The 26,019-nt window shown below is 38.5% G+C and overlaps 1 protein-coding gene across 1 annotated transcript in view; it reads left to right on the plus strand.

Annotated features, from left to right (window-relative positions):
• The window catches only part of LOC127441219 (glypican-5-like), a 194,242-nt gene that overhangs the window by 21,723 nt on the left and 146,500 nt on the right, over positions 1-26,019 (plus strand). Inside the window, exon 4 of the mRNA XM_051698394.1 lies at positions 8,149-8,867. Within this exon, the coding sequence (XP_051554354.1) occupies positions 8,149-8,867 (719 nt within the window). The remainder of the gene's footprint in view (positions 1-8,148; positions 8,868-26,019) is intronic.

Genomic DNA, 26,019 nt, shown 5'->3' on the forward strand with positions numbered 1-26,019 from the left:
TGCTGAAATGTTTTGTTTTAATGCACTGAAATGTTAGGTTCTTGTATCCAGTATTGTTATTGATGATATTTGGATTTTGGTGATAATATTTGGATTTGAACTAATATCTATAAGCTGTTTTTATGAGGTGGGGTTGAAAATATTGAAAATACGACCCTTGTCTGTTTATTTGTGTGTTTGTGTGTGTTGCAAATGTACAGACAATGTACATGAGATTAATTTTCTTGAAAAAGTAAGTTTGAAATATATTGCTTGTCAATTGAACATGAATTTGTACATTTGAACTGCATGTTTTAGTAAATATGCAAGTTATACAATAAAAATAATGTTAGTTTTTATAAATATTATTAAATGCAATTTTTAATGTGGTTAAAATCTTTATAAGCACATTGCATTAGTCGTGCATAGATTACCCATAATAAAAAAAAAAAATGTTGGCCCTCACCACCTTCAAAGTTGCCCATTCCTGATCTACATTATGATACTTTTATGGTGATTTTTGTCATTTTCATTCTTTATTTTTTTCTTTTTCTTTTGGAGCTTAACAGCACCTGGACACAAAATTCATAGGTTTTTATTTATTTATTTTTTTATGTATTTTGTGATTAACAGACAAAAATAACCGCAAATGTGCTTGGAACATCATTTTTGGTCCCCATTACTTTAGTATTTATGTCTTTTGTAAAGTTGTATGTTGTCTTTTATACTCTCTTTTCCAAGCTGTCCAATCTGATGTGTAATCTAAACCTGACTGGACTCATTCCAGAGTTGTTAGTGGGTTAGAAATTCCTTAGTTGTTGTATTGTATTTATTTTCCAAGACAAAGGACGCATAGGCACGTAATGCTCTAGTTAATTATGTTGGGCAATAAAAATATGTAAAACCAATTGTTTTCCAGAAAACTCTTTTCATTTACACAACAATTCACCACAATGTTGCTGAACTTCAGAGACTCTTGCTCAATTGTGACAAAGTCCAGAGCTGAATAATGACAAAAAGGGGGTTTACATAGATTGTCGCAATCAACGCCGCAGGGATCTACGTAGATCTGCCACATGAGATAGACATCACTAATCTTTAACCAATCAACATAATGCTTAGAGAGCACAAACATACAGTACACTCGCACACACTATACATTCTGGCATCTTTGGTATTGTTAATCTTAGAGACTTTCGATATAACACGGCAGCCATTTTAATTGCGAGCTGATGAACGAGATATCGGTTAAACATTCCCCGAACCCTCCACCTGTTCCCCTCCTGACAGCAAAGACAACGTGGAGGGGAAGGGGTGGGGGTTGCAGCAGAAGTTTTGGACAGGTGGTTATGTCTAGTTTGTCTCCTATAGTGTAACATTATGTGCTGCTGATTTAACCTTATGTACTTACAAAGGTTTGTTTAGCGATCATTTCTGAACTCGGGTTTCAGGTTTGAAGCGATTGTGAAGCAATTAAATCAGGTGCAGTGCAAAAGAATGCTAATTTGGAGTGTTTGCCTTTGTTGTTTTTTTATGCGTTTATATCTGCGATCTTAAACCGATCTTGCATATTCAATAGTTTTGTTTGATCTGGGAAAAATCGTACATTTTGTAAAAACAAAACACCAAACACCAAACACCAAGATTTTTGTCCATCACCACTATTTTACATAACATGTAAATGCTTTTATTGGCTCTCTGTCTGTTCAGTCAGTGTGCACGTCATATGCGCACATTTGTTTACATTTTGAAAAACCTTTCCAAAATTTCATTTAAACATGGTTCTCATGCATTCTTTTTTCATACATGTGTGTAAACATACTGGTATGATAGTGTAAAGAGCACAGGAAATGATGTGGAGAAGAGGAGGAACAGTGTCAGAAAATGTTGAAAGCTGGATTTGAACTTGTATAGTCTTTGTTGGAACACTAACCACTAGGCCAACAATAATGCTTCGTTTGTACATCTTTGATTAGCTACCTAAATAGCACCAATATCTACACTGAATAAAATACATTTTTAATCTGTATTTTTGGTTTTGTCTTTTCACTGGAAAACAAGATAAAAATACTAAAGAAATTTTGCAGTGTAGTGATTGTGATTTATGAATCACACTTTAAAGACATTCTCTCTCTTTTTTCTTTTTAACCATCTCCTCCATTCCTCAACCTCTAATAGAGATGGTATGTTGTAATGTAGCATGTTCTCGTGTCACAGCTGTTTTAGTCAGAGGACAAGGGTGTATGTATTGTCATTAATTAAGGTAGGATTTTAGAGCCTCGCTCCAGAGGTGATGAACTCATATCTGTGTCAGAGTCGTATGAAACACGAGCTCTTGGCTGGATTACGGGGCTTTCTGGGGTGGTAGATGATCGACAGACGATGGATCCTCGTGTCTCGGACCAGCATGCCCCCAGAATGCTCTATATGATTACCGTGGTGGCTGAAGAATTTTGCATGGATTTGTGGGTAGGGTTCCCTGTCCCTTGGCCCTGACAAAAGTGGGTTGCAGTGGGTTATCTGGTTTTGTAGGACCAAACATATAGGGAAGAGCTATTCTATTCCGTTTCTGGAGGGCCACAGTTTAGCTCCAATCCTAATCAATTGAAGGTATCAAAGCACTAGTCAGGACATTTTTCTGTATGTCCAAATACATGTTTTGAATGTTTTCTGTGCACACCTTCAATAAAAAAAAATACCAAAAAATGCATGTAGATTTACAGTTGAATTAATCTGAATTAGAATGCAGTAAAAAACTGCAAATTAGTTCATTCATTTTTAAAAGTTTATTGGACAAATATCCACCCCTGAGAGGTACATGACATCAGGGAACATTAATCTCTCCCAGAAATAGTAGTTTGAGGTGGAAGCACCTTAAAAAACTCATGTCTTATCTTTGCACCATCATTTGTTCAAGTTTACTCATCCGAACGAATCCCTTCACCAGCAGACCGTGCATTTAGGAAATGAGTCTTGGTCATTAAGTGGATTAGTCATCTCTAAAAGCCTTTTGTAGACCTTCTTAAAAGGTTGTATAACTTCCAATTACATGGCTGTAAATCTGGCCCCCATCTTGCCTCACTGGCATCCCCGCAACACTACAGTTGCATAGCTTGCAAACCAGTAACTTATGGAGCGCTGCTTTTCTCTGGAGCCAAGTGACAGGGATTAAATGCTCCCATCGTAAACCTTTCTCTCTGCTTAACTCGTTTGTAATCCGAGGCTATGTTTAAAGTGGAATGCTAGTATCTTTGTACTGTGCACTGCAGTGCAGAATGCAACGCTAAACATTTCACACGTTTTCACGTGACACTATATGTATAAAGGTGTGTTCACCACGCATATTCCATGTATACAGAAAATTTGAATACTTTACACATGCATACTGCATACTGAGAAAAGTTCTGGTAGTATGAAAGAATGCCATTTCTGACAAACCCAGAGTTTATAGTTTTAGGTCAAAACAGAAGAAAGACAATGATTGTGGAAGAGTATTGCATCTACTCTATATTTCTGTACTCTATGAAACAGACTGAAAAAAAAAGAGACTACTTTTGAAGCTTTGCAATTGTGGTATTACCCAGAAATAGAGTTGACAGATCAAATGAACTCTGTTTGGTAGTTCTAATGGTGAAACACTAATGGTGCAACAAATGGTCACAAATAGCTTTTTCCCAGCTGACAGACCACTACTGGTTTCTGAACAGGATGTTAAGTTTGGTGTGTGTGCTTGTTTGCCTTTCATTGGATTTCTCCAAAATTGTTCGTTTTCCAGCGTTCCAATGAGGTGACTACAGCTCTATGTGAATGAGACCTGATTCTCCTGGAATTAGTGTCTAATTTCATCTGAAAACAGAGGGATCATGCATTGTGTAAGATTTTCTTAGGACAAAAATACTCACAGATATTAGCTTTCAAGAAAAGGAGGACACAAGCGGAAGGAGTTGACACTGGTTGGTCACTGTGGATCTTTTTTAAAAGAAAAGGTTCACCTAAAAATGAAAATTATCTCTTTATTTACTCACCTTCATGTCATTACAAACCCATATGCCTTTCTTTCTTCTGTGATACACAAAGGTGAATTTTCTATCTGGAGGCACTTTACAATAAGGTTCCATTTGTTTAACTACATTAGTTAAGATGAACTAACAACGAACAATAGATTTACTGCATTTTAATGGTTGTTAATGTTAAAATCAACATATACTAATATATATATATATATTTTTTTAATAAAGAAGTTGTATATGCTAACATTAGTTAAAGGAACAATTCACCCAAAAATGAAAATTCTCTCATAATTTACAATACTTACACTTATGCCATCTCAGATATGTATGACTTTTCCATCTTTTCCATTTTAGAAGAATTTCTCAGCTGTTTTGCTTCACATAATGCAAGTGAATGGGTGCCAAAATTTTGAAGCTCTCCAGTGGTTAAATCCATGTCTTCAGAAGTGATATTATAGGTGTGGGTGAGAAACAGATCAATATTTAAGTCGTTTTTTTACTATAAATTCTCTTCCCTGCTCAGTCAATCTCCACTTTAACTTTCACATTCATCTTCTTGTGTTTTTAGTGATTTACATTCTTCATGCATATCACCCCCTACTGGGCAATTAACAATTTCTAGCAAAGAAGGACTTAAATAATGATCTTTTATATGGATTTAGATGTGTATTTAACCACTGGAGTCAAATGGATTACTTTTTTGTTTCCTTTATGTGCTTTTTGGAGCTATAAAGGTCTAATCTCCATTCACTTGCATTGTATGGAACTACAGAGCTGAGATATATTCTTAAAAATCTTTATATGTGTTCTGTAGAAGAAAGAAAGTCATTCACATCTGGGATGGCATTAGGGTGAGTAAATGATTAGAGAATTTTCATTTTTGGGCGAACTATCCCTTTAAGAATAAACCAGGTCTTCTTTAAATGATTCATTCATGAACTGGACATTGCTACTTCCCTCATGAACATTTATATGCCATGGACAGCTAGTGCATACAGTATGTTCAGATTTTCAGTGGATAACTACTTAAATTTCATTCTGTTCCTCACACAAAGCTATCATATGACTTTAGAAGACTTTTAATATAGTGCACTAGTCATATGGACCACATTTATGGTGCCCTTTTCTTGTCATTTGGAGCTTGACTGTCCCAGTCCTTATTCACATTCATCATATGTAAAAGAGTCAGGATATTCTTTGAAAATTCACCTTTTTTTTTTTTTTTTTTTTTTTTTTTTAAAGGAGCAAAGAAAATCACACAAGACTTAGAACCACATGAATGTTTGTAAATAATGAGAGAATTTTCCTTTTTGTGTGAACTATTCCTTTAAAGTCAAATCTCTCTTGCATGCACACACTCACAGAAAATACACACTGAAATTAGTTCTCCCTTTGCCACGCAGAAAGGCCTACAACAACTATGGCAAAGTTTAGCCAGCGCTGTGATCTGAGGCCTGAAAGCCAAATAAAACCACCTCCCTCACTTAACTTCCTGTCTTTTCTTCTGTCTGCCCGTTTCTCTCTCTCTGCCGCTTCTGGCGATTTTACTCTTGCTTGTGGCATGAGGCTCTGAAACACTGTAACCTTACACTGGCACATTCTGTTTGTGGTTTGCTGCTCTCATTCCAAACCATTTCACCTATATGGGTACACAAATGCATGCATGTTTACGGTTCATGCGCAGACACAAACAAACTGTGGGACATGGCAAGTAGCCATTCCTCCCTTTCATCTTCTGCAGTGCACTTTTCTCTTTTTTTTTTTTTTTTTTAAATTTTTTTTTCCATTCCATTCTCTTGATTTCCAGGTCTCATTTTTGTCTCGGCAGACAAATGTTACAGTTACTACTGTAAACACCCAACACATTTACATTTGCTTACACATGTATTTGGCAGACGCTGTTATCCATATGATATACAGTGCATGCAAAGTGTACATTTTAACGGTTTGTGTGTTCCCTGGGATTCGAACCCATGAGCACCACATAAGCTATAGGTACCCTATATGCTTAAATTGTTTGCAACCCCCCCAACCTCTTCTAATTAGTCATTAAAACAGTGAGACGTTAGACAAAAGCTGAAGACGTCTTTCTGATGCTTGTATACACAGGCCAACAATTGATAAATAGTCCAGACAGAACGCAAGAACTTGTCCCATATATATGCCCGCTTATGGAGACAGATTTGGAGTGTGTGTGTGTGTGTGTGTGTGTGTGTGTGCTTGTGGAACGGCAGCTGCTATGACTGGGAGAATTCTGTTGTTGTCCTGGTCCATTGTGATAGTACTGATGGAAGCCTCGACAGCTTATGAAGTGAAATGGAGAGATCTGCTTCTGTGTGAGTGTGTATGTGTGTGTGTTTCCTGGTCTCAGTTTCGGTCCAGTTGCCGCTGCTCCTCCATCCTCTAGCATGCCTTCAGTCTGACATCAGTGGCCTTAGAGAGAACGGCTCCCTGGGTACAGCCTGTGTATGTGTGTGTGTGTGGTCATGCTCGACTACAGCGCAGCTGAAAAGACAGGCTGCCCCTGCAGTAACAAACCACTGACCAAGCACAAGTCTAGGCACGTGTGTGTCTGTACATATACTGTATGTGTATGTGTGTGTGTGTGTGTGTGTGTGTGTGTGTGTGTGTGTTGGCGACATTTAAACAACAGAAAAGCGAGACAGACACACCACTATTTTCTTTTCTCTATTTTATCTGTTGTCTGTGAATTTACATAAGAAGCAAAACAATTTAAGTGAGCTTTTGTGAGAGATAACTAGATGTTTGAACCACTCAACATGTTTGGCAGAAATGGGACAATGGTAATCAGTACTTAGATTCAGAATTTATAATGCTAAATTGTATTTTTACATGGTTGGAAGTGATTGGATGATGCTGGCTATTACTTTGAATCAGAATTATTTATTCAGCTTTACAGAAAATCAGCTGTATTGTCTGTAACATCTCAAAAACATGAATAAACAACACTCTTGGAAACATAATAAACAATTTGATGAAATAATCTGACTTTCTATAACTTGGTATTATTTAAAATTTCACAACTTAGTCCCTCTGTCCACATATGTGGACATCAATTTTTATTTTTTTGCTTGTTTATTAGGGGCTACTAGTTACAAATCAGAAAGGGAAATGGAAAATGCACATAGGGGCAGCAGTCACGGTTGGGTTTCAGGAGGTTAAACAAGACAAAGACACTGATTAAGAATATGATTTTTACAGTGTAGAACCACAGAGAGTTGTACAGCCTCATTTCATAGGAGAACCTTTTTTAGGTTTCACAAAGAAAGATCTTCAGAAAACCAAATGGTGCTTTAAAGAACCCAGAGACCAATACACTGATCTGAAGAAACTGTAATATGTATAACAACATCAAGAATCAAAAACGCTTTTGATTAGTGTTCTTTTCAAGCTAATCTTAGGTGAACCTGCAAAGAATCACTGAAAAACCTATAACCATATATTATGTGTTCATGCAGGTGCATGTTGTGTAAATGATGCAACTGAGTGTTTTAAAGGAGTAGTTCACCCAAAAATGAAAATTCTGTCATAATTTACTCACCCTCATGTCATTCCAAACCTGTATGTCTTTCTTTCTTATAAATAACACAAAATTATGTTTTAATGAATATCCTGGTCCATCTTTTTAATACAATGGCAGTTGGTAGAGACTTTGAAAAGGACCCAAATATATCATAAAAGTAGTCCATGCGGCTCGTGCGTCATTTTCCAAGTCTTCTAAAGGCATACGATTGGTTCTGTTAAGAGTAATTTTTCAGTGAAAAATCTAGACGTCCGTTGCACTTTCATGAGAGAAGCTCAGTCACAGTGGCACACGTGTTCACGTGAGAACTTGAGAACTCGTTGTTTTTTAGCACTAAACAACACAAGATCTCGTGTAAACACATGAGCCATTGTGAACGAGCTTCTCTAATTGCGATAATGATCATAGTTATGACTGAATTAAAATTTTTGGGTAAACTATTCCTTTAAGGCTCTCAGACCAATATAAAACTTTTCTTTCTTCAGTTTTTGTGTTTTTAGTGAGGCAAGTTTCAAGACTATGTGTGGTCATATCCTAAAAATAAAAAAAATAGAAAAGCCATCATTGAGGACACTTATTTAAATCTCAACTTTTTTCGTTCTCTCTCTCTTTCAGATATGTTCCAGTCTCTGCTCTCCTTCTCTCAGAGTCACCTGACCTCTCTGTTCGAGAGCATGTACACCTCCATCTCATCTTCCATCACCACTCACATCATCTGCCTCTTCACTGACCTCTCCCGCTTCCTCCATGGCACCGGCAATGTCTCAGTGGAAACAGCTGTCCACTGTTTCTTTGACAATCTCTTCCCATTGGTACACACTCATATTGTCAATCCCGGAATGTCTGGGACTGTCAGCATGGGCGCCTCTGACAGCAACCAGCTCGGTGACTGTCTACGCATGACAAGGCAGGACGTTAACCCTTTTGGGACGCACCCCCGGTTGATGGCTGAGGAGCTGGCGAACGCGTTTCGGGCAGGCCGGTTACTCAGCCTGGCATTGGCCGTGGGGTCGGAGGTCATGAACATTACCGACACGGCAGAATTGTCTAAGGAGTGTGCGCGCGCTCTGGTGCGTATGCATTACTGTTCTCACTGTCGCGGGCTTACCCTGATCCGGGCGTGCAGCGGATACTGTCTCAATGTGATGCGTGGGTGCCTGGCCAGCCTCTCAGAGCTCCACTCACCTTGGAAACAGTATGTAGCCATACTGCAGGATCTCACACATATGGTTGCCGAAGCGCATAATCTGGAGCTTGCTTTGTTGAGGATCAGACATCACGTTGACGAGGCCATACTCTATGCTCAGCTGCACGGGCCCAGGCTCACTGCCACGGTATAGTATACTTTGAAACACACTTTATGATTTGAAACCTCATATAATTGTATTAACAGGTGTCCTTTTGTAATCTCAGTCTTCTTCTTTAAAATTCATCTGACAGTCTGGTAACGCTCATAGTAAAAAAACAGGGGCCTCATGTATAAAACTCTGCTTAGATTTCTTCCTAAAAGTGTGCGTAAGCACAAAAGTCAGATTTTGCGTATGCACAAACAAATTCAGATTTATAAAACCGTACATATGCCAGAACCTGCGCATAGTTCCCTTAATAAATCCCAGCTAGCAGAAGATTGTGCCTACATGTACGTGATTCATTCCCCACCCCATCTTCTCCCCAAAATAACCATATATGGAATGAACAATGCCTGTTTTCACTGTGCTTTGCATCTGCATACAATTACCATATGAATTTCACCATCCAGACTTGTGATTACTGCGTTTAACGATACGAGAAACTGTATTATTAGAGGTAAGACTGTAAATGCCACATGTGCCCAAAGGTTAGATGCTGCACCATGAAGAATCATTATTTATTAAGATATGAACTTGAGAATATATCTTGAATATCCCTTGGCAAAATGTTTTTATCTTTGCAGACATAAATGTAACCTAAGCAATTTTGCATCTCAGAAAACTTTTAAATCGTTTTAAGGGTGTTTTTATTGAGAAGTTATTTAGTACTGGAAACAAAATGAAAATGATTAAAACTCTTTGTGAAGCATTGTCTGATATCATCGGATTACTAAGACTTTTATATTTGAGTGGTATTTTATATTCAAAAAGCAGCTGAATGGCAAATGTACTTTTCATAATGTTTTTAATAGACTAGAACGGGGGTTTAATTCTGTTTTCATACTGTTTGTGATGAGACATGTCTCTCCAATGGTTCGTTCGACTACTGAATGTGGCCTGCAGTGCCTGTCTTATAGCTACTGTCCATTTTACCAAGCCATTTCACGTCAGTCAGAGTCAAGTGCACATCACATTACAGATAATCTTTATTCAAAGGCTGTACTTATCTCAGTACATGATTGTAATAGAACATAAAATATCTCAAACTAAGAAATCTGCGCTGTCAATTTTAGTTACTGTATGTTCCTTCTCTATGATGACACGGGAAAGTTCTCCAAACGTGGCGCATCCCAAACAAATATTTCCCTTTCACAGCTTATAATTTAATGTCTTTTCAATTAGTTACATAAAAATAATATAGCTTACTATTGGCTTGATAACAATTACTTCTGTTTCAAGTGCTTAACTACATACTTTTTAATACATACTTCTAAATGTGAATTAAATGAAAATTAGAGTTTATAATCAGTCTGTTCAGATCATTATTTGTCCAGCTGGAGTCGCCAATTCACAAACACCAGTAAAAGAGTGCGTATGCACAGTCAAGAGTGTCCGGACTGTGCGCACATATTTACGGCAAGTTTCTTTTTTAGAAATCACGATATGTTCGTAGGAAATTGCTTATGCACATTTCAATGCCCATTTTGTGCGTACGCAACATTTATACATCAGGCCCCAGGGCTGCACAATTTGCCCCCCAAAAATCATATTGCGATTATTTTGACAGATATTACAATTTCAGTTTGAATTGTGATGTGATTAAAGGAATAGTTTACTCAAAAATTAAAATTCTGTCGTAATTTACTCAACCTCATTCCGTCCCAAATCTATATGGCTTTCTTTCTTAAATCTGAGAAAATTTCATTTTTCTTTCTTTCTCTTTCTTTCTTTCTTTCTTTCTTTCTTTCTTTCTCTTAAATCTGAAAATTAACCTTTCTGTCTGTCTTTCTTTCTTTCTTTCTCAAATCTGAATTTTAAGTAATCTTTCTTTCTTTCTTAAATATGGAATTTAAGTCATCTTTCTTTCTTTCTTAAATATGGAATTTTACTTTCTTTTTCTTAAATCTGAAATTTAACTTCTTTCATTCTTTCTTTCTTTTAAATTTCTCAAAACCTATTGTATACCCTCACAAGAAAGTGAGTGAAAGTGAATACTTTCATGATAATTTTGACGAAAGACAAATTGAAATATTTAAAACATCTCCTTTTGTCTTACACATTAAAAAGAATGTAATATGGGTTTGGAAGGACATGATAATGAGTAAATTATGACAGAAATTTTAACTTTTAGTGCTGATTCTAAGGTATCATGGCTAAAAGAGTACAAAGGCATAAAAAAGGCAGCTCTCATGTTGAACAGTTTGTGCAAAACCTCAAAATTTTCAGTGTTAAAATACTTCCTTCTATCCCAGCTTAATATGCAGAAACAACAATAAGTAAGTCATTCAGAGGTTCATTTTCTCTAAAATTTTAATTTCTGTGTCTCTGTGGCTCTTTTCTTTGTTTAGAGCGACCCGGTTAGACTACCTGATGGTTCGAACAACAGCAGATGAGGGGCGTATTCAGAAAGCTGTTTTGAAAACATTGTTTATTTTTGCAATTCCGTTTGGTGGCGTTAGTGTCGCAGAAAATACATTCTTCCGCTTTAAGCCATGAATTGTTTCGCTTGTGCTCTGCTGCTGATATAAAACTTCCAATACTCTTTGAGTGTTCATGCTCTTTTAAAAGATCCAACTCAGACCTTTTCGAGTTCTCTTTGCTTTTACATTTCATGTGGACTTTAAAATGGACTCCAATCTGTTATTTTGTCCACTTTATTTGTGATAGTGTATCAGTCCAGTGAGTCCACATACACCTTATATTATTATACTATAATACTGAATAACATTATTGGATATTTATCTATTGTCGTTCAGTGTGTGAATGAATGTTTGGAGACAGGAAATGTATTTGTTGAATTCTGTATGTACATTTGTCACTGACACTCATACATATTCTGTGCTTTGAACTGAAAGCTCATTCATCACACACTCAAGTCAAGCTAACTTTCATTCACACTTCAAAGCCACTTTATGGATTTTGAAAGACGCAGACAAATTTAACAAAGGTGACTTTATTTAAAAACCCTTTTAAATGTGACACTCCATTAAAATAGTAGCAGTAAATTGTCTACCAGTCTGTTTATGTAGGTTATGTTGTAGGTTATAACCATAACCTAACATGTGTTGTAGGTTATGGTTATGTAAATCAGACTTATTTTACTACGAAGCTATTAAAGAATGACTCACTTTAAGGGCAGAATGTGATTAATTAACTTTCTGATCTGATTGGCTAACAGGATGAGTCTTCATCTTCATTTTTTACCAACATCGGATGTGTTGTGTTTGAGACACCACTAGCTCATGGTCATACAATGCATATGAAGAATGAGTAGATGTGGCTTTTTAGCTCACATAGAAAAACTCAGCTTTGCTGCTGTATTCAAGTCCTCCTGGGAAGTTCCTTACAAGTTTGAAGTGAGAAAGAGAGAAGAGGTGTTTGAATGTGTGCTGGACCTGTTGAGGTGGAAAAAGCCTAGAAATTGTTACTGGCAGGCCACCTCTGTTTTCCTCCGCTGCCATGTGTAAATCTCCAGTGTTTTCTTTACACTCTGATGACTGTAATAGAAAATAGTAAGCTTGAAACCGCATGATGACCATCACCATCCTCAAAACAGACTCTGTTACCCACAGGCTCATGCTTGCTCAACTTCCACTTGTGATTTTGCTCCTGATAAAGCTCTATTCAGTACAGTATAGGTGGGTGGTATGACTAAAGCTACAGTATATCACGGTATGAATACATTTCTAATACATAAAGGTATACATATCACAATATAGTTTATTTTTCTGGAAATTCAATGATTTTTTTAATTATAAATATTAAATTACAATGTGACATTGACTATTTATTGCATATTTCAATAAGAGCACTAAACACTTTACAGTAAGGGATAATGTACAGTCAGTCGGTTGTTATTGCACAATAAACCCCGACGGGGTTATATCACCCTGAAGGGGTTTATTTTGCGATAACTGACTGACTGTACATCCCGCTTATTACACGTCTACTAACCAAATAAATGAATACATTGACATAAAATATTGATTTGCATTGAAATTATGTAATTTGAAAAGAAAAAATCGCTTAATAGCTTTAACCTCCGGTTTGCGTCTGAGTTCTGTCGGTGTTTACTTTGTGAAAATGACCGTCTGACTCCTCATTATACAGCCTATTACAAGACTGCTTGCCAAATAAATAAATAAATGCACATGAAACTTTGATCTGAGTTTAAATTATTTTATTAGCTTACTTGTAGAGATCGCACAGTGAGCTGAGAAGCAGGAAAGAAGGCTTGCAGAACCTGGATGAGCGGTCTGATACATCTAAATCCCCAGATGTGTTGTAGTTACAGAGCAATATCTGACTACTGGATGGCACCATTTACCAATCAGAATCGAATATTCCAGAGAGCCGTGTAATAACATTATTTATACTTTTACACCACTTATTAATCTTAGTTAATATTAATTTCAGCATATGCTTTTTTTAACATAAAAAAGTTGTATGTTCACTAGGGTTGTGCAATATGGACGAAACAATCATATTTCACTTTTTGTTTTTTTATATATATTGCGATTTTGATTGTGATTTTCATACATTTTACATTAAAAAATGTAAGTGTTCAGAAACACATTTCAGAAGGGATGTTTAGTTGTTAGTACATGCTACTTAATGCATTAACTAATGTTAACAAATGAAATCGAATTGTATAGTGTTACATAAATGTAATGCTTAACTAATGGAAGGTACTTCATCTCATTTGATAATTTCCATTTCATGTTACTTCATCACCTCCACATGTAAATTACATAAAGCTGTCCTGCCCACTTATAAACAGTAGCCATGCAAATATACAGTATCTATCACAGTATAGCAGAATCTCTATAGGTTTATTCCAAAGATCATAAATGATAGACTACTCTGCCTTCTGCAAATGTGTGTGTGGTTGTGATGTTATTAAAGGAATTATAGCAATGGTTTGGTTTTCACTGGGATATTTTCCCAAATGGACTGCGGTTGGCATGTTGTCCCGTCATGTGTGCTGCCTGAGAGGGCATACAGCGCATGTATGGTGTGTGTGTGTGCTCTGGGATCAGGTTTTAGGGGTCTGTCGAGACACTGTAGGTGATGACAGCACTGGCTGCCCTTATGCATGTCTGAAAGAGTTCTATTGACCAGTACAGTGTGGCTTGGAGGAGGGTTTTTTTTTTTTTTTAAAGAGGAGGAGGGGGGTATCATTTTACATCTCTGTATTGGTAGTGTGTGTTGTATGTGTGGTTTAAATCCCAGAAGATCAGGTGTCACACACATGTACCCGATGTACCATTGGGTTAAGGTGATGCTGGGCTGTGATACCAGCTGAACTTGGGTCATGGCGTGCATGTGTGCATCTTGCATGCAATCCACATTCCAGTCATTGTCATGAATTCTTCTTAAATTCTGAACTGTCAGTGCTGGTTATACAATTAGACAGCTCTAACTTCCTACATTGTACCCATTTCATTTTTCTGGGTAAAAGGGGTGGTGTAGTCTACATGGCCTTTCTTTTTATTGAAATAAAGTCTGTTTTACACTGCAGCTTTTTTGGGCCAAGCATCATCCATTTAGACAGGAAAGGGATGCATGACAGGCTGTATTTTTTAAGCATTGTAGGCAACATTCGTAACAGTATAGTAACAGTAAACATATAAAGTTTTAACAAAGCAAGTCAGCCCCTTAGCACACCAGAGCAAAAGGGAAAACAAAACACTGGATGACCATTTATCAAACTTTGTTGGGTGAAAAACAATCTGGAATCATGTTTAAGAGTGTAACAGTCACACTAAGTCTTCTTTGCAGTCTAAACTTCTTCAAAATGACAAATCTTTGTGACACCTGCACTAAAAAAGATAGAAGCAGCACAGCAAATAAACAGAAAGCAGGTGTCTCGAAGTGAATTTAAAAAATGAAAGAGTTCCATTTTATATTAAATGTCTTTAACTACTGTGAAACAACATTAAAATACATTCAATACAATGTATTTATTGTGTAACTACATGCTGTTCTGCAAAATACTCACCAGATTAACATTTGCTGGTACAGTGGTTGAGGGGAGGGTAGGTTTAGAAGTAATGTTTAGGGTAAGGGTTGGGGTAGTCTTTCCATTGCGTTAATACAGAAAAACAATTGAAAGCAGCGCAGACCTATACAAAAACATGTTCAGTGTGAACAGCCCCTAACTCGCCTGTTCGCACCTGTCATGCTGAAGTTATATTTGAAAAACTGACCCAAACCTGGCCCGAAACCTGATAGTTTATCAGGCCCCATTGGGTTCAGGTCGGGTAGAAAACCTCTAGTGGGGATCTGGTTTGATAATTGAAAGATTGTAGGTATGATCCTTGCAATGGATCGTCTTTGAACCACCGCCATTGTGCCAATTAAGAAAATTGCTCCAGAGGATTGTCCCTTCAATAAGCGAACTGAATTTCACTGTGGATAAAAGCATGTGATAAAAGCATTCAATATGCTTTATATCTGTATGTATAGTGTCTAATAATTTATTGGCAATGTACACTTTAGTTTCTCTTGCCAATAAAGTTTGTTATGAATTGAATCTGTCCATTTGATTAATACCTGTAAAATGTGTCTAATTTACCCCAAAGTGAAGAGACATGGACTTATAGCCCAAAACTCAAATTTTGATTCTTGGGGTCCTTATGTTTGCCCGCTCTGTCTTTTATTCTTGTTCTATTCTTAAAATTGTCTTTCTTTCTCCCCTCTTCCTGTGGTTTTCCTTAGAGTCTGATAATTCTCTCTGCATCTAAGTGTTGCCTATTTCAACAGGGTTAAGGTCCATTAAGACTTCTATTGCTAGACAGAAAACAGGAATTACACCGCAGTGTTATTTCCCTCCTGGAGATGGAGTTGGAGAGTAGACTTGTAGTAGTGAGGTCAGAGTTCACCCAAGGTGCTGTAACATCTTGTTGTTTGTGTGGAAACAGACAGTCTCTCCCTGACCCGAAACGCTGTGCCACAAGGTGCCACTGACAACTGTGAGTGCACGTCGGGCAAAAACGAGAAAAATGTAATAACTCATTTTCTGCACTCCCGAGTAACTTAGCAGTTAATGTGCTGCTGTACCTTATTTCCTCTGAGGTTTAACTGAGGGCTCTAATTACAGTCTTACAGAGGAATTTTAATAGTAGCTTGTGCTTTTAGATAATGGAAACAAGGCCCATGGGATTATAAAAGATTTCCAAAGCCCGCAACACAGCTAGCGATGAGAGAGGGGTCAGTGAAACAGCTCTCTCTCTCTCTCTCTCTCTCTCTCTCTCTCTCTCTCATTTACCTGATTAATTTTTTCCCTTTTTGATTTTATGACACTAACCCTGCATCAATATATCTTTCCAATTAGAACAAAGGAATCAATTACCTCACCAAGTTTGTTCCCCTCAAGAGGGAATATTCTTTTCCATCTAATACAAAAAAAGACTGCATTAAAAGAGAAAGCCCTTAACTCCTTTTTTAATGCTCTTTTTCTGTCATTTCACTCGTTTAATATGCTGAGTGTGCAATATTATTCCTTTGTTACCATACAGTAATTTGCATGAACACTAATGTATTTGTGCGCCTTCACGGAATGGATTCAGGTCCATTTGATTTGAGTAATTAGGAGGAAATGAGAATGTGTCCAGAAGTAACTGGATTACAAGTATGTCAGGAGATATTTTAAGAATCCACATACTGTACTTAAACATTCATCTCAGTGTTTGCCTTTGGACCTGGAGTGTTTAATATTGGAATGGTTCTGACAACATGGTGGTTCTGGGATTCAGAAGAAATGAGGAATCGGATCAGATATGATCTAGATTTACGCTTCATGCATAGTATCACTTTACTGATCCCCCAACAGACAAAGACTAAATGGTGTTTTATACTGTATTAATGAACTCATTGTTAATAAATGGCACAAAACCAGAACTGTGGTGGACTTAAATAGTCAGGAGAGAAATTTACTTGACTGCCAAATTTGGAAGAAACCAGAACTTACCATACACATCAAGCCTTTATATTTCAGACATAAACACAGATAACACAATGTGGAAAGTACTATTTGAAGATTATAGATTGTGTACCAGTGTTGGGGAAACTACTTTGAAATTGTTGCTTGCCAAGCTACTGTACTACAAACTACTCAATGTTAAGCTGCATCAAGTTTTGACAAAGTATTTAGCTATATTATAAGTTACTAGAAAAAGTACTTAACTATTTTTGAATTATTATTATTTATTTTTTTATTTTCTCCACTTTTCTCCCCAATTTGGAATGCCCAATTCCTCGTGGTGGCGTAGTGACTCGCTATTCTCTGCGACATCCACGCACAACTCACCACGTGCCCCACCGAGATCGAGAACCACAAATTATAGCGACTACGAGGAGGTTACCCCATGTGACTCTACCCTCCCTAGCAATCGGTCCAATTTGGTTGCTTAGGAGACCTGGCTGGAGTCACTCAGCACGCCCTGGATTCGTATTCGCGACTCCAGGGGTGGTAGTCAGCGTACTCTCTTTGCTATCAGAGTATATTTAATTTCTTTAGAAATTAATAGTAGTTTTTATGTTTCACAAACACAATAAGGATCTCAATTAGGGTGACAGCATCAAATATGAACTCTTAGTTAATTAGTAATTAGGGGTGGGAAATTTAATGTGTTAATTTCTGCGATTAATATTTTTTGTTCAGTGCGTAATTTATTTTTTATGCAATTAATGCAGTATCTGTTTTTTTTTACTTCCTGAAACTTCACGCGACAGGAGAAAGGTGTCCTGAGTTGTTCCTGGCAGGCTACTCAGCCTTACAGGCTCCGATTAGGGTGGGGGTTAGGGCATCTGCTGCCTACCAGGAACAAACTCAGGAACTTTTGTACAATGGGTGAAACTTCACTAATGTTTTTCACCACTTTCTGTGTCTAAAATAAATTTTCAGGAGGTACACGCTCGACTTGACTGAACATCTTAGCATACAAACTGATTGTGTGGAGCAGTGCATGCTTATTCACTATGTGTGACGCATGTCCCGGGCATAATAAACACGGGATCGGATTTACTGTATGGAGAATGGAAACTTCAAGTGTTGAGCCAGGTGTGGGAGAGATACATGCAAGCTGCCGTATCTCTTTGCATCGCCTGTAAATGCGCAACTACTGTCATCTGAATCACGGTCAAAAGTGAAACTGCCCGAGTGAGACCCAATGTTCATGCGATAGAGATTGAAGGACCTGGCCGTTCAGCAAGCTTCAGCCAGGTATACTTGTAGAGACTGAACGGCAGCCAGAGAAAATAATATGTTTGAGATTTTAGACTTCAGCAAATTAAACTTCAAAATCTGTATGATAGTGTCTAATAATGCATTGGCAATGTACACTTAAGATTCTCTTGCCAATAAAGTTTGATATGAATTGAATCTGCCCATTTGATTAATACATGTAAAATGTGTCTAATGCAAAAAACAAAAAACCTTAAAATTTTTACATGTACTGTACATATTTCAATGATTAAAATAATTGATGACTAACCAATTTCATGCACGTTCTTTGAGACAAAGTCTAAAGTAAATATGTTTATGATGATCTTTTAAAATTTGTTGTAATTTATCATGTACCAACATTTAATCACAGAAAGCTGTGCAATTAATTAGTTCAAAATTCTTAATAGATTCACAGCCCTACTAGTAATATATATATATATATATATATATATATATATATATTTAAAAAAAACTTATTTTTAAAACTGAATTGAAAATGTGTCAGACAGCATTAGTTAATAAAAAAAATAAAAATATTTTGGTACAAAAAAGGCACAAACATTTCTTTAGTGACTTTTGGGAACACTGTTGATCAGTGACTCAAATGATGCTTTTTTTAACAGGTTAATTTAAAGAGTCTGAACCTTTGCTAAAATCACATTTCACATAAATTCACATTTCCCAACTCCCTCTTTGATTATTGCCTTAGCTCGCTCAGTTTTAGGACATTACATCGCTACTTGTTATTGGAAAAGCTGCACTATTTTGAAATTACTGAGCTTCTTTCATGCTATTCAAAAAAGTAATTAAATTAGAAGTATATCTACTTTTAGTTAGTAACTCCCCAACACTGTTATGGACTGATTCAAACTTATCCAATACTGTATCATAATACATTGGAGCCACTCCAGTTCATCAGGGCCAGGTTTCATCAGAAAATTACCTACATTTTAATATAAAAAACTGGATGGAGAAATTATAACAGAAAACTGACCATTAAATGACTTCTGAAATTCCTTCAATGCTTTTAATGCTATAAAGGTTTATTTTGGGTTCCCAAACAACAGAGTTCTGTGACGGGTTTCTCAGTGCATCGTCTTTCAAAATGTTGTTTACATTGATATTTTGGAGAGACAGAGACATTTGAGGCTGGAGACATCCGCTTGCTGGGAAACCAGATTGCATATTGTGTGTGAGTGATTAAATTATGGCAAATTACAGAGAGACTGAAAATATGCTCGTAAACTGAATCTTTACACTGTCTGTAGTGAAATTTAGCAGTGGAGAGGAGAGAAGGAAATGAAAGTAGGAAAGGAAAGGATAGTAGAGTAGAGTAGAAAAGGAAAGGGCAGCGAAAGAATGAAGAGGAGAGGTGATAAGAAAAGGAAAGAAAAGTAGAAGAAAGGTAATGAAAGTAGGAAAGGAGAGTAGAAAAGGAAAGAAGAGGTAAAGGAAGGACAATGGAAAGGAAGACAGAGAAGTGGAAATAAAAGGAATAGAGGAGTAGAAAAAACAAAGAGAAGAGGAAATGAACAGAAAGGAAGGCAGTGGAGAGGAAATGAAAGTAGTAAAGGAAAAGAGAAGAGGAAATGAAATGAACAGAAAGGAAAGAAAGGCAGAGGAGAGGAAATAAAGTAGGAGAGGAGAGTAGAAAAGGAAAAGAGAAGAGGAAATGAACAGAAAGGAAATAAAGGCAAAGGAGAGGAAATAAAAGTAAGAGAAAAGAGTAGAAGAGGTAAGGAACAGAACTTAAAGGTAGGCAGAGGAGAGGAAATGAAATAAGGACAGTTGGCAAGAGTGGGAAAGGAAGGCAGAAGACAGGAAATGAAAGTACGATATGATAGGAGTAGGGATGGGCATGAGTACTTGTGTACCTGAGTACTCGGAAGTGACAGCAATGATCAATCATGAAAACGATGATCTATAATGAAAATGAGTGACGTGACTTTTACCTTAATTTGAAATTCCGAATTCGAAATTCCGAATTCGACAACTATACACAAACAAAACAGGGGCATTATTTTTTACATTTTGAGATTGATTATGTTGTGATTTTCAGCGATATCTTGATTGTCAACACAGACTGAATCTGATAAACGATTCTGCAATGTTAGCATTTGGTCTACAGGTTTACGATGATCAAAAGAAAGTTGTAGAAACTTTGACTCATTAATGAACAGTATATTATTTAACAAAAGTAAATGTTTATCATTGACTCTAAATCTCACTGGGTGCCGACATGTTTGCGTGATGTCACACATCTGCATCTCAGTAAAATCAGAGCTGAAGATTTCTGCATGAGTTTCTAAGTAGTAAGTCCAACATAAAGTGGCGTTCCATTGCAGTTTTCCCAGTTTAAAATTCCGAGTTAAATGGGAGGAAGCATTTCACTTGGACAGCAACAAACTCCAACAGAGCGCAGCGTGACTTTCTGTCTGGGGCAAAGACAGTGCTCTACACTCTGGAGAAGTGCGCACACACACACACACAAGGCGAAATCTTTCTGTCAAACATCTAGATGGAGCACAGCTCAATAGAACAGAACACAGCGTCTTCAAAACTATTTTAAACTTAACACAGTGTTTTAAAATGTGATGGTTATGGGGTCTCCAGTTACGCCAACTGCGGTTTGCACGGCTCAGAAACAGTGGTGCACACTTACTAAGCTTATTACGGTCACCTGAAGGAAGAACAGAGACGCGTTTTCTGAGCATTGTTTCATTGAACTGGCCAGCATGTCTTCACATAATGACAAAATATCATGCATTATATTTTGATTATGCCCTCTTTTTTACTTATTGTAACAGACAGCGCTATAACAGCATATGATAATGAATAGACACTGAACAATGAGACGCAATGCAGCAATCAAAGACTATAATAGCATTTAGGGACTCAAGATGGCGCCGAGTATGGCTGCTGCGTTGCGAGCTCCGACATAGTAGTGTTTTGTTTGTTTTGTTCACAATTCTTATGTTTTTTGTCTTGGATGTTGTGTGCTTTATTGTCTACGACAGACAAACACTTTTGGACATTGGTTCAGCAATTTCACACCATAAACCGGACTTCAAATTCCTCAATGCCGACCCGCTGTTTACAAACATGCAAGCGGAGCCCTTTGTCTGGGAAGCACGGCCGCGGAAACGCAAAAGGAAAAGGGGAAACGGAGCCGGCGTTCTCATCAGAGTAAGACGCCGCACAGATCGACCCCCCCTACCCAGTGTTCTACTGGCAAATGTTCAGTCTCTGGATAACAAGCTCTGCGAGCTGAAAACGCGGATCTCTTTCCAACGAGATGCAAGGGACTGCAGCATTATCTGCCTTACGGAAACTTGGATGTCTGCGGAGATTCCAGACTCAGCCATTGAACCAGCGGGGTTCTCTGTGCACCGAGCGGACAGAGCGAAAGACCTCTCAGGTAAAAGCAGAGGTGGTGGTGTATGTTTTATGATCAACAAATCCTGGTGTGATCAGAGGAACGTACATTCTATCGAGTCTTTCTGCTCTCCTGATCTGGAATTTCTCATGCTTCTGTGTCGACCATTCTGGCTACCGAGGGAATTCACAGCGGTCATTATCACTGCTGTGTACATCCCCCCACAAGCCGACACAGACCGGGCACTCAAGGAACTGTATGGGAGTATAAGTGAGCAGGAAACTGCGCACCCTGAGGCCGCGTTCATTGTGACCGGGGACTTTAATAAAGCCAGTTTAAAATCAGTCGCACCAAAATACCACCAGCATATTAGTTTCAACACACGAGGGGACCGGGTTTTGGACCACTGCTACCCTCCCTTCCGGGATGGCTACAAATCCCTCCCTCGCCCACCATTTGGCAAATTGGACCATTCTTCCATTCTGCTTCTGCCCTGTTACAGGCAGAAACTGAAACAGGAAGCACCCACCCTCAGAACGATCCAGTGCTGGTCGGACCAATCAGATTCTATGCTACAAGACTGTTTTGATCACACGGACTGGGAGATGTTCTGGTCCGCCTCTGATGACGACATCGAGCTTTACGCTGATAGCGTAATGTGTTCCATCAAAAAGTGCGTGGAGTGCGTGGTTCCGACCAGAACAATACGGATCTATCCGAATCAGAAACCATGGATAAATAACGATGTTTGCACGGCACTTAATGTGCAGACCTCCGCTTTCAATTCCGGGAACGTGGAGGAGCATAAACAAGCCAGTTATGCCCTCCGAAAAACTATCAGAACCGCAAAACGCCAGTACAGGAGCAAGATTGAAGGACAATTTAACACCACCAACTCTAGAAGCATGTGGCAGGGAATTAACATCATCACGGACTTTAAAGGGAATAAAAACTCTGCCATGAACACCGCTGCCTCTCTCCCGGATGAGCTAAATACTTTTTATTCTCGTTTTGAGGGAAATAACACCGCCCTCGCGGAGAGAGCTCTCGCGGCCGAAGCTACAGAGGTTAGTTCACTCTCCGTCTCTGTAGCGGATGTAACCCGATCCTTCCGACGGGTGAATATCCGCAAAGCCGCGGGCCCAGACGGCATTCCGGGCCGTGTCATCAGAGCGTGCGCGAACCAGCTGGCTGGTGTTTTTACGGACATTTTCAACCTTTCCCTCTCTTTGTCTGTAGTCCCCACATGCTTTAAAACATCCAGCATTGTGCCTGTTCCAAAGCAATCAAAAATCACTTGCTTAAATGACTGGCGTCCTGTTGCTCTGACCCCATCATCAGCAAATGCTTTGAGAGACTAATCAGAGATTACATCTGCTCTGTGCTGCCTCTCTCTCTTGACCCGTTGCAGTTTGCTTACCGCAACAACCGCTCCACTGATGATGCCATTGCATCTACAATACACACTGCTCTCTCCCACCTGGAAAAAAGAACACTTATGTGAGAATGCTGTTTGTAGACTACAGAACAGCATTCAACACCATAGTGCCCTCCAAGCTAGATGAGAAACTCCGGGCTCTGGGCTTAAACAGCTCGCTGTGCAGCTGGATCCTGGACTTCCTGTCAAGCAGACGCCAGGTGGTTAGAATAGGCAGCAACATCTCCTCATCACTGACCCTCATCACTGGAGCCCCGCAGGGCTGTGTTCTCAGCCCACTACTGTATTCCTTGTACACACATGACTGTGTGGCAACACATAGCTCCAATGCCATCATTAAGTTTGCTGATGACACGACGGTGGTAGGTCTGATCACTGACAATGATGAAACAGCCTACAGAGAGGAGGTGCACACTCTGACACACTGGTGTCAGGAGCACAACCTCTCCCTCAACGTCAGTAAGACAAAGGAGCTTGTGGTGGACTTCAGAAGAAAAGACAGAGAACACAGTCCCATCACCATCAATAGAGCACCAGTGGAGAGAGTCAGCAGCTTCAAGTTCCTGGGTGTCCACATCACTGAGGAACTCACATGGTCCATCCACACTGAAGTCGTTGTGAAGAAGGCTCATCAGCGCCTCTTCTTCCTGAGACGGCTGAGGAAGTTTGGAATGAACCGCCACATCCTCACACGGTTCTACACCTGCACTGTAGAGAGCATCCTGACTGGCTGCATCTCCGCCTGGTACGGCAATAGCACCGCCCACAACCGCAAAGCACTGCAAAGGGTGGTGCGAACTGCCAGACACATCATCGGAGGTGAGCTTCCCTCCCTCCAGGAAATATATACAAGGCGGTGTGTGAAAAAAGCTCGGAGGATCATCAGAGACTCCAGCCACCCGAGCCATGGGCTGTTCTCACTGCTACCATCAGGTAGGCGGTATCGCAGCATCAGGACCCGCACCAGCCGACTCAGCTGACAGCTTCTTCCCCCAAGCGATCAGACTTCTGAACTCTTGATCTCCCACGATCAAAATACATCAGCACTGCACTTTATTACCCTTACTCTTATATCTCACACCGGACTGTCATAAATTATATTATTATTATATTATATTCTCTCTTAACAACTGACTATCAACCGACAGCCTGAATGTCAATACAGTACAATACTGTACATTCTATATATACTATATATACTTTTTTATATATTTAATTTTTTATTTTTATTGAATAATGTGTATCTATATAGTGCGTATTGTATACTGTGCAGTGTATGTTATTATTTGTATATTGTTGAGTGTAATTATGTGTATATCAGATGTTTAAATTGTGCTGTGTTAATTTGATGTTATTGTAAATTGGTACTGTCTCATCACTGTCACGACTGCTATGTTGATCGGAACTGCACCCAAGAATTTCACACACCATTGCACTTGTGTATATGGCTGTGTGACAATAAAGTGATTTGATTTTGATTTGATTTGATTTTTGAATATATATGTACACACTGTATATGTACTCAACATGTCTATGAAGAGTATTCCAGTAATTATTTTGAGTACTCGAGTAGACAAAATGACCAAAATGCCAATCCCTACATAGGAGAGTAGAAAAGGAAAGGAAGGCCAAAGAGAGGACATAAAATAAGGATAGAAGAGGAGGAAATGAATGGAAAAGAATGGAAAGGAAGGCAGAGGACAGGAAATAAAAGTAGTAAGAAAAGAAGAGTTGAGTGAAAAAGGAAAGAAGAGGAGGACAGGATAGGAAGGCAGAGGAGAGGAAATGAAATTAGGAAATAGGAAGAGGAAAGATAAGGAAAGCAGATAAGAGTAAATTGAAATAAGAAAGGAGAGAAGAGTGGATAAGTAAAGGAAGGCAGAGAGGAAATGAAAGTAGGAAAGGAGAGAAGAGTAGGAAAGAAAAGGAGAGGAGAAAGGAAGGCAGAGAAGAGGAAATGGAAGTAGGAAAGGAGAGAAGAGTAAAAAAGAAAAGGAAGGCAGAGGAGAGGAAATAAAGTAGGAGAGGAGAAAAGGAAAGGGCATAAAATGAGAAGACTAGAGAAGCGAGAGACGAGGCGAGGAAAGTGAGCGTAACAGCTGCTGAGTCAGCCAGTCTGGGGCCAGATCCTCAGCTCTCCACATGTTAGTGAAGAGCACCACTTTTAGAAAGAAGCAGAGGGAATGCTGTAAATTTGGTCAGCTCTCTAATGCAGTGTGTGCTTCCAGACCACAAACTTGGCTGAGAGAGAGCGAAGAGAGAGAGGGAGCATATTAGAGAAAAATATACAGTGATGCACAAGTCAGAAAAGTTTAGAGACTCAACCCATTATAGCAGACAATAGCTCTGGTCCAATCCCTAATGAGATGCCTTGCTGTCTTTTTCCTCTATAGACAGAGTGGGAGACATGACACAATTGATTTCAAAAGATTTTGAAGTTAGTATGTTTCTAAACTATGTAATACCCTATGCATAATGAAACATTGCATACATTATTATATACGGCCTACCTTTTGGAACAGCCTTTGTGTCTGGAGTGCACATATGATGCCTTAAAATACTGTATAGGTAGGTAACTCGCTAGGTTTTGGAACAGATCTTCTGTGTGTGTTGTTTGTTTGCATAGCCTGGTGTTGCTAGGACTAACTTGTGTAGCTGTAAATGAGTGATTTTGTGCCAAATTTACTGGGTCGAACCACTGGCTTTCGGCTCTTCCAGCAATCATCAAATGCAAAACATAAAATGCTTGGCCAATCTGGATATGCAACAATTAGAGCCTCCCTGCTGATTTCTGTCTCTCTTTCTGTCTCTTTCTTTCTCTCGGGGGTGTTGTTGCTTAGTGGTTAAAGACGTGGGCTGAAAATAGTTTCAAACCCAGAAGATAAATGAAAAATAACCATCATGGAATACGTTCACAATGCTCAGTATTTCGACTATAGGAAAAAAGTCCTGCATAAAAATTAAAATGCATTGGCTGTCTTTTTCTTTAGGACCAGCCTTTTTTTTTTTAGAGTAGAAATGCAGTCTGATTTAAGCTAACAAAATAAGATTTATGATTTATGAAATTTATGTCAGATTTCCCTCATTCAAATAG

This window comes from Myxocyprinus asiaticus, chromosome 5, assembly GCF_019703515.2.
Source record: "Myxocyprinus asiaticus isolate MX2 ecotype Aquarium Trade chromosome 5, UBuf_Myxa_2, whole genome shotgun sequence".
NCBI lineage: Eukaryota > Metazoa > Chordata > Actinopteri > Cypriniformes > Catostomidae > Myxocyprinus > Myxocyprinus asiaticus.